The 8,843-nt window shown below is 46.4% G+C and overlaps 1 protein-coding gene across 1 annotated transcript; it reads right to left on the bottom strand.

The window, feature by feature from the left end:
* Positions 1 to 2,752: 2,752 nt before the first annotated feature.
* Positions 2,753 to 6,832, bottom strand: LOC118506462 (probable cytochrome P450 9f2). Its single transcript, XM_036043640.1, has 2 exons — positions 5,691 to 6,832; positions 2,753 to 3,830 (listed from the first exon to the last, which is right to left on the bottom strand). Exons 1-2 carry the CDS (start codon positions 6,625 to 6,627, stop codon positions 3,154 to 3,156), a joined length of 1,614 nt encoding a protein of 537 aa, XP_035899533.1. The 5' UTR covers positions 6,628 to 6,832; the 3' UTR covers positions 2,753 to 3,153.
* Between the last annotated feature and the right edge of the window lie 2,011 nt (positions 6,833 to 8,843).

The raw sequence follows: 8,843 nt of genomic DNA, 5'->3' as shown, positions 1-8,843 counted from the left end.
CGTAAACAAAAGGAAGGAAAAATTTGGAGACGGACAAACACCGTTGTAAAACGGCGCCATAAAACGGTGCAGCGCAGAATCGCCGCAGAAGGCGCCAACAGTTTCTTTTAAACTTCAAACCCCCAACAATACGATTCGAGAAACTGGTTGATGTTGGAGGCTTAATGAGCGGCTTAAAAGCTCTTTGCAAATGCATGCCGGCTAAGGCGGTACGCTTTAATGTTCCGGGTCTGTACAATTGCTAATCAAAATTTAAATAACCATTCCAGGTTCCTATCTCTGTGAAGTTGCGCAAAGTAGCTTTACCGCGGAACCATATAAATCAATTTTGCAATAATTCTTGCATCGGAAAGCTCCAAAGTACGGCCGGTTACCTACCTAGGCGAGAAACCATCTCATTAGTTAATCCTATCTTTAACCCTCTTCGTTCGCGAGGTAACGTTGTTTTTTTGGCATCGGCCCGCGCCGAGTACGGATAGAGCTAGACCTAGCGACGCCAGGCACTCTATCACCGTAGACTCACAGGTCCCAAGCTGTCTATGAATTCATGGTGCTATCGAAAGCGAAAGCGGGAAGAATAGCCCGACGGGTCGTAAAACGGGTTATAAAATGTGGGCCTTTAACATATCCATTCCTTCGAGCGGTCGGGCCTCCAAAGAACATCGGTTGAAGGAAATTGCCAATAATTGGTCAATATATCCAGTCCCGGCTAGAGGCTGGGAGTGCAATACATTGCATTTACCACACATTGCATTTTGCGATGCAGCAGACATCTAGGCTAGACGATGCTTACAGTAATGAACGTCGGTAATTTAAGCTGTTGCTGGTGTGTTGTGGTGCAGTTTAAAATTCAAATATGCAGATTAAAAGAGAAACTATTTCTTTTCCCTTTACTTTTACGTGATTGATGGCCCGGAGTTAAGTGTTAAGACGAAGCCGACCAACAAAGGCATAGAAGCGCAATTCTGTGAAAGGCGCAGATGAAGATATATAGGTGTCACGGAGGTGACTCGTGGTGGTCTTTTAGCTATGCCATTACCAGAAGTAACACGATATACAAAATAATTTCCATTAGTTGTTTGTTTGGAGCTTTTAAGTGAGCTCGTTCTGGTTATTTGAAATCTAAGTGTGATGCTGCACACTTTGTGGAGGAAGACATTTACAATTTTTAAGCATTCTCGATCGCAACCTAATGAGATTTAAGTTCGGATAACGATATCATCTCGGGCGGTTAAAACGGAGTGGAGAAAGCAATCTAATTCAGCAGAAGTTCTGAAAATCAATCAATTGATAGTATTGTCTAAGAACTGACAGGGCGGTCTGAAAGCCAATGCGCTAGTGGCTCCGGTCTTCACATGACAGAACCCGGGTATCGAACCCTGTTCGAGACCGTCTATCTGAGCGAAGGACATACTATAAAGCTATGAGTAAATCAAGCCATGGATGCCAGCAATGGTAGATCGAATCCTCTCGAGGTTGTAGTGCCAAGGCGGAAGAAAAATAAGGAATCACGTGAATTATTTTATGGACTTGCTAATACTAAGTAATGCATATAGATATGCATTACTGGTTGCTGAAAATAGTAAAAATATCGAATCGACTGATGCAATTTGTATGGCGACTCGATTGCTTAGGGGGAATTCATTGACAGAGTCACCTACAGTGTTTGGAAACCTTGTGGTTTTATACCATACGCAGAGTCAGTTAAGCAAATTCAACAGATGTTTGGCACCCCGACCGTCCAATGGTCTCCCAAAGAGGTATCTTCCTTTGAGCTAGTAAGTCCTAGGAACCTTAAGCATTAAGAAGGTCTCATACACCATAAGGGGCCTCGTTTAACATTGGTTTAAACCATTAGGCCTCTTACTTTAGTCCAGTTAAACGTTTTTTCTCGTACCGTAATTCAGTATTCACCCCACTATTAAGAGTTTAATCAATATTTCACTTTAGTTGATTATGTGGATTTTTGTTCTTGATAAGCTACCGCTATAATGATTTGATAATTAATTAATTCTTTAATTATAAAAAAATGTTGTCTAGAGCTTAAGAAGCACTGGAGCGTGTAAAGAAATCTCTCGACTTGACAACATTAAAACACATTTTGTAACAAAAATGAAACTCATATCCATGGATCACAGATATCCATCGGAGGCTGAATGAATTTTTTGCAGAAAAGAGCAAACCAAACAACCTTTATAGCAAACCGGTGAAACCCCTGCAATAAAAAGGGTATTTTTCGCGGTAGTCAACACTTTATGGTAAAATAGAATATTTTATAGCACACTATCGACCAGTGGTCGGAAAGTCGACATAGGGTGTTTCTGTGGTGAAACATGGCTAAATGGGGTAATAATGCATTTCCAAGCTTAAATCCACTTTAAAACAAACTTATCAACTATTTACATTTACCACAAGCATTATTTCCTCATAATGATGAATTTATGAAAAAAACCCATCTTATTATAGCACGAGTGAATGTCGACATTCGATATGTCGACCATATCTTCGTGCGAAAGCTCGCATTTTATAGCGACCGCATGTGATGCATATTGCATAACTTCAAGCGAACAAAGGGCAAATGAATGGGAAGCTTTTAATGCGGGTTGAAACTTTCGAAGCTTTAAACCATGTTGGAGCTTTAGTTTGTTCTTTATTTGCAGAAGGAGGCTATTCTGAACAAAACATGCTGTTATTACATTTTTAAAAAAAATATCTTCCTTTTATTTTTGATGTTATTTTTAAAATTATCTCATTTTCAGTTACAAAAATTAAAAGTTAATTTTAAACAATCCAAAGTGGCACATAGTGACGATATTCATCAAATATAATTAGTATTATTCAGTGCACCAAATCGATTCATCATGACGCGAACGGACCAGCTGTGATTTCTTAGTGCAAGATTTCATAAATCTTAGTGCAAGAATTCTATCCCGTCCATCATAATGGTCAAATTTTCTCAAACATCACATCCGCAATCATAATGCCGTTGCGTTGTTTTTCTAATATGCAACACACGGCGCGTGTGTATGTCATTGTATTATGGCGACCTTGAACGTGAGTAGCAATTGATCGTTGACCTGCCCAATTCGCTCGATCGCGTTGCGGTTGATTGAAGCGAGGTGTTGATTGGTTCCAACCTGCGACCTCCTAACTTCAATTGCCCTTGGCGGTGGTCTGGTCCCGCAGCCGGAACCGTATCCAGGAACCCTTCTCGGCCGACGGTGCCAGACTAGCCTTCTTCAGCTTGATCGGATGCTGCGTTTGCGGGCCCTTCTCAAGGAAGAAATGGGACAGCAGAAAGAAGAAGACCGCTTTCGTTTCCATCAGTGCAAAGCGGGACCCGATACAGTTGCGCGGTCCAAGCCCGAACGACAGTATGGTGGACGAATCGATCGGCACCTGACTGTCCGGGGCGAAGCGTTCCGGCCAGAAGCGATCCGGTTCGGGGAAGAATTGCGGATCGCGCATAATTGCCGCAGCCGGGATCCATAGGCCGTCACCCTTCTGCAGCTGCACCTTGTGACCGTTGTAGTCCTCCAGCACGTACGGTTTGGTGCAGGTACGGTCGAGGAATGGGGCGGGCGTCCATTTGCGCAGGGTTTCGTTGGCCACCATTTCCAGGTAGCGCATGGATTGTAGCGTTTCGTACGTCAGCTTGTCGGCACCACCGATCGAGGTGCGTACGGTGTCGATCTCGTTGCGCAGCCGTTCCTGGACGTCCGGATTGACGGCGAGCTCGTGGGCCATAAAGGCGGACAGTGTCGAGACGGTGTCGTACCCACCGAAGAAGAAAACTGTACACTGAGCGGTCACATCGTCATCGGTCCACTCTATTCGGAGGAAAGGGAGAGAGAGGAGAGAGAGGAGAGAGAGGAGAGAGAGGAGAGAGAGGAGAGAGAGAGGAGAGAGAGGAGAGAGAAGAGAGAGAGAGGAGAGAGAGAAGATAGAGAGGAGAGAGAGAGAAGAGAGAGAGGAGAGAGAGAGGAGAGAGAGAGGAGAGAGAGAGGAGAGAGAGGAGAGAGAGAGGAGAGAGCGAAGAGAGAGAGAGAAGAGAGATAGAAGAGAGATAGAAGAGAGAGAGAAGAGAGAGAAGAGAGAGAAGAGAGAGAAGAGAGAGAAGAGAGAGAAGAGAGAGAGAAGAGAGAGAAGAGAGAGAGAAGAGAGAGAGAAGAGAGATAGAAGAGAGATAGAAGAGAGAGAGAAGAGAGAGAAGAGAGAGAAGAGAGAGAAGAGAGAGAAGAGAGAGAAGAGAGAGAAGAGAGAGAGAAGAGAGAGAGAAGAGAGAGAAGAGAGGAGAGAGAGAGAGGAGAGAGAGAGGAGAGAGAGAGGAGAGAGAGAAAAGAGAGAGAAGAGAGAGAGAAGAGAGAAGGAGGAGAGAGAAGAGAGAGAGAAGAGAGAAGGAGGAGAGAGAAGAGAGAGAGAAGAGAGAAGGAGGAGAGAAGTGAGAGAGGAGAGAGAGAAGAGAGAGAAGAGAGAGAGAGAAGAGAGAGAGAAGAGAGAGAGAAGAGAGAGAGAAGAGAGAGAGAAGAGAGAGAGAAGAGAGAGAAGAGAGAGAAGAGAGAGAGGAGAGAGAGAAGAGAGAAGGAGGAGAGAGAAGAGAGAGAAGAGAGAGAGGAGAGAGAGAAGAGAGAAGGAGGAGAGAGAAGAGAGAGAGAGAAGAGAGAGAGAAGAGAGAGAGAGAAGAGAGAGAAGAGAGAGAGAGGAGAGAGAGGAGAGAGAGGAGAGAGAGGAGAGAGAGGATAGAGAGAGGAGAGAGAGGAGAGAGAAGAGAGAGAGAGGAGAGAGAGAAGATAGAGAGGAGAGAGAGAGAAGAGAGAGAGGAGAGAGAGAGGAGAGAGAGAGGAGAGAGAGAGGAGAGAGAGAGGAGAGAGAGGAGAGAGAGAGGAGAGAGCGAAGAGAGAGAGAGAAGAGAGATAGAAGAGAGATAGAAGAGAGAGAGAAGAGAGAGAAGAGAGAGAAGAGAGAGAAGAGAGAGAAGAGAGAGAAGAGAGAGAGAAGAGAGAGAGAAGAGAGAGAAGAGAGGAGAGAGAGAGAGGAGAGAGAGAGGAGAGAGAGAGGAGAGAGAGAAAAGAGAGAGAAGAGAGAGAGAAGAGAGAAGAGAGAGAGAAGAGAGAAGGAGGAGAGAAGTGAGAGAGGAGAGAGAGAAGAGAGAGAAGAGAGAGAGAGGAGAGAGAGAGAAGAGAGAGAGGAGAGAGAGAGAGAAGAGAGAGAGAGAAGAGAGAGAGGAGAGAGAGAAGAGAGAGAAGAGAGAGAGAAGAGAGAGAGAGAAGAGAGAGAGAAGAGAGAGAGAGAAGAGAGAGAAGAGAGAGAGAAGAGAGAGAGAAGAGAGAGAGAAGAGAGAGAGAGAAGAGAGAGAAGAGAGAGAGGAGAGAGAGAAGAGAGAAGGAGGAGAGAGAGAGAGAAGAGAGAGAGAGAAGAGAGAGAACGATTAGTATGATAGCAAGACTATCGCTAGAATCCAGAACATCTCTAGGACATCAAGACTCAAGAAAATCAGGATGTCTAGAATCCGGGCATCGACAACCTACAATTCCAACACATCTATATTCCACCCTATCACCTACAAGTAGCAGCTACGGGTCATGTTCTCCCGCAAAAATATCTCTAGAATCTGGGACGTAACTAGGATATCAAGATTCAAGAAAATCAGAACATCTGGACATCTCCTATAATCTATTACCAACGCTTACCCATCGTTCGCTTCTGCGATCCTCCGCTGTTCGTCTCAATGTTGTCGTTTTCGTCGAAGCGGAGCTCCTGCTTGCGGGCCTGTATCAGCAGATTGATCATGTCGTGCCGGACAATGCCACGCTGTTCCCGCTGCGAGATTGTATCCATCACCACGTGCCGGAAGAAGCTGGTCATCTTGGCGCTAAATAGTCGCAACCGCAGCGCCTTCATGATGCGCGGAAAGGACGAAAACGCCAGAAACTTAATGCCCTGCACACCTTCCAGATTCGTCAGCTCCTTCCCGAGCGTGAAGAACGGGTTGGTCCGATCCTTGAACGAGTTGATCTCGATGCCGAACGCACAGGTCGCCACTATATCGTTACCGAACCGCCGGAACAGCTCCTTCATCTCTAGCTCCGCCGTCCCGTCCGCACCCATCTCGGACCGGATCGTACGGATCGCACCGTCGCAATAGGCCGTAATCAACCCAAACATAAGCCGCATCTTGCTGCCGGTAAATGCGGGACTAAGCACGGTACGCATATTGCGCCACCGGCTGTCACGCATCGCAAACAACGCACGCCCAAACAGTGGATCATGGTTCTCGTCCAGCTCGATCCGGTGGTTGACAAAGTGATCAAAGTCCTTGATGCAGATCTGCTTCACCAGCTCCATATCGCGCACCACGTAGATCGGGGACAGGAAGTCAAAGTAGCCGAAGAATCGGTGGCGCGCGAACCGGTCATACATTTCGCCGAGCACGTCCGTGATGTGACGCTTGCGGGTAATAAAGTCGGCACCATTGCCGAGCAGCGGTACGGGCGGATAGTACGGTACGCCACGGTCAGCGAAGAAGCGCGTACTCCGCACCACCACATGGTAGTAGAGTAGTGCCAGGAGCGCTACCAGCAGTGCACCCTCCAGCGATAGCAGGCCTGCCACTAGCGTGCCCAACATCGTGCACACCAAACAGTCCGTACACACAGGACTCACCGAAAGACTCACAGCGTTTGGGCAAAAACGGTACAACAAATCGAAAGACACTCGGACGGAGTTGTGTCTGTGTACAGTTGCGGAAATGCGAACCCGACTCGACTCGATCACCGTATAGCCGGCGTGGTACTGAAGCGTTGCCACTGACTCCAACACTTGACGACAGTTGTCTCGCGGTGCGGTATCTACGTGATGCGGGTGATACTGCGCGCACCACCGCGTACGGCAAATATTTGAATTGATATCAATTTTATGCGATTGCTGGGGCCTGGCTGTGTGTTCTGTCAGCCAGTTTCTTGCAAGTCACGGTCAGGGTTGGCGTGTGCCGTTTGTTTTCTTTTTCCGGCCTCCTCCTAGTTGCAAATATCTCTTCTCGCCCGAAGGGTGCAATACGAGGGACGGGCAGCATCCAATACAACGCAATACATTTATTATCATAGGTTGGTTTAGGTGGGCTTCTTTTCGGTCGCCGTGCTGGTTCTTTATTTATTTCTGCGTTGCTTTTTGCTTCCAGTTTCTCCCGTGTGTTAAGATAAACCGTATCAAGAGTTGTCTTCGGCACACGCGCGTGCACCGCTTGTTTTTGTTTTTGTTTTAGTGAGGGTTTTGGACTTTTCGGCGATCAATTGGCTTGATGACTTGCGCTTTTCTAGTGTGTGAACTCGCTAACAGGCTACCATTTGCATTAAAGTGCATTAAAGTGATGGGATTTGATAACTTCAAAGTTACGCTACGCTTCAGGAAGTAAAAAGTTAAAGAACTTTTTTGCATCACCGACTATACCCGGGATAAGGTAACGCTCAAGGAGGAAATGCCTTGTGCTCTTGGTATTAGGTCTCAGTATATAGAAGAGATCCTAAAGTACTATAGATTGAAATTTTTGTAGTAAAGTTCTTTCCAGACTTATACGAAATAAAGCGCCATACGGCTCACCGGTACTTGTTGTTGCATGCAGTACTCCCACCCGGATGGCTTACGTTTGTACTACCCCGTTGCGGATGCACTTGACTTATCTTGAGTTGTTGACTCTATACTCTTGATTGCATTGATTACACTCGTACCGCACACTGCATTACACCATCAGGTACAATGACGGTGTACTGGTGGTGGAGATCAATTAAACTTTGCTGGGTTTAATTGTATGTCCTATTCAAATTAAAATTAGTTTCGATTGTCCCTAGACAATCTAGTATATCTAGATCTAGAGTGAGGCGGTCCGGTGGCCGAGGCGATAACGGCGCCGATCTTCACACGGCAGGACCGGGGTTCAAATCCCATCCAGACCGCCTCCCCGTACGTAGGGCAGACTACTTTACTGCGGGTAGAGTTAAGTCACAGAAAGCCAGAAATGGCAGGTCGAGACCTCTCGAGGTTGTAGTGCCAAGGAAGAAGAAGAAGAATCTAGTCTATATCCCCTAACCCAGTATCTAATTTAATCTCATGTTAAATTTAATAGTGGTAATGTAGGTATAGCGCCGTTGTCTGCCAATCTATTATCAATTTCAAATCAATTTATGCCTACCACGCCCCACCTCTGTCCATGTGGAAGATTGTTCGGTGTCATTCTCGTGGCATGCCCAGCCCACCCGAGACTGACGAGTCTTATTCGGCGTTGTAGCGGCTCTTTAATTATCCTTCCACACATAAGAGACCAACTAATCTGTCTATTCGACTAAGTTCTTCTTGATTATGATCAAGTAGTGGTAAGTCTTGGAGAGAGTCCATGTCTATGCTCTGTAAAGTCCCAGCTCCGTCCCTCACGACAGCTATTTTGAGTTCTCAAATTTTCTCAGACTGCAGTATTGGGCCAGTCCGGTGGCCGAGGCGACAGCGGCTCCGGTCTTCATACGGCTGTGCCGGGGTTCAAATCCCATCCGGACCGCCTCCCCGTACGTAGGGCTTGGCGGTCTACCTTGCTACGGGTAAAATCAAGGCACAGAAAGCCAGAAATGGCAGGTCGAGACCTCTCGAGGTTGTAGTATCAAGGAAGAAGAAGCAGTATTGCTGGTAGACAGCCTCAAAATCTTTATTGTTATCAGTGTTGACTTTTGACCCTAGATAGACGAAAGTTTGTAGGACTTCAAAGGGTAAGGTCGCCCATCAGTATATTCTTCTTCTTTTTTGGCTCTACAGACTTGAGAGGTCTTTCTGGTTATCTGTGACTTGGATAGTCAGTTCTG

The sequence above is a fragment of the Anopheles stephensi genome, chromosome X (genome assembly GCF_013141755.1).
Source record: "Anopheles stephensi strain Indian chromosome X, UCI_ANSTEP_V1.0, whole genome shotgun sequence".
Classification (NCBI taxonomy): Eukaryota; Metazoa; Arthropoda; class Insecta; order Diptera; family Culicidae; genus Anopheles; species Anopheles stephensi.
Note: the sequence above shows the minus strand (reverse complement) of the source record. Positions and strands in the feature narration are given on the sequence as shown.

Coding starts and splice junctions, on each gene's coding strand:
- LOC118506462 (XM_036043640.1), bottom strand. CDS start 6,627: ATGTTGGGCACGCTAGTGGCAGGCCTGCTATCGCTGGAGGGTGCACTG. Junction 3,831..5,690: donor ATCGCAGAAGCGAACGATGG/GTAAGCGTTGGT, acceptor TCCTCCGAATAG/AGTGGACCGATGACGATGTG.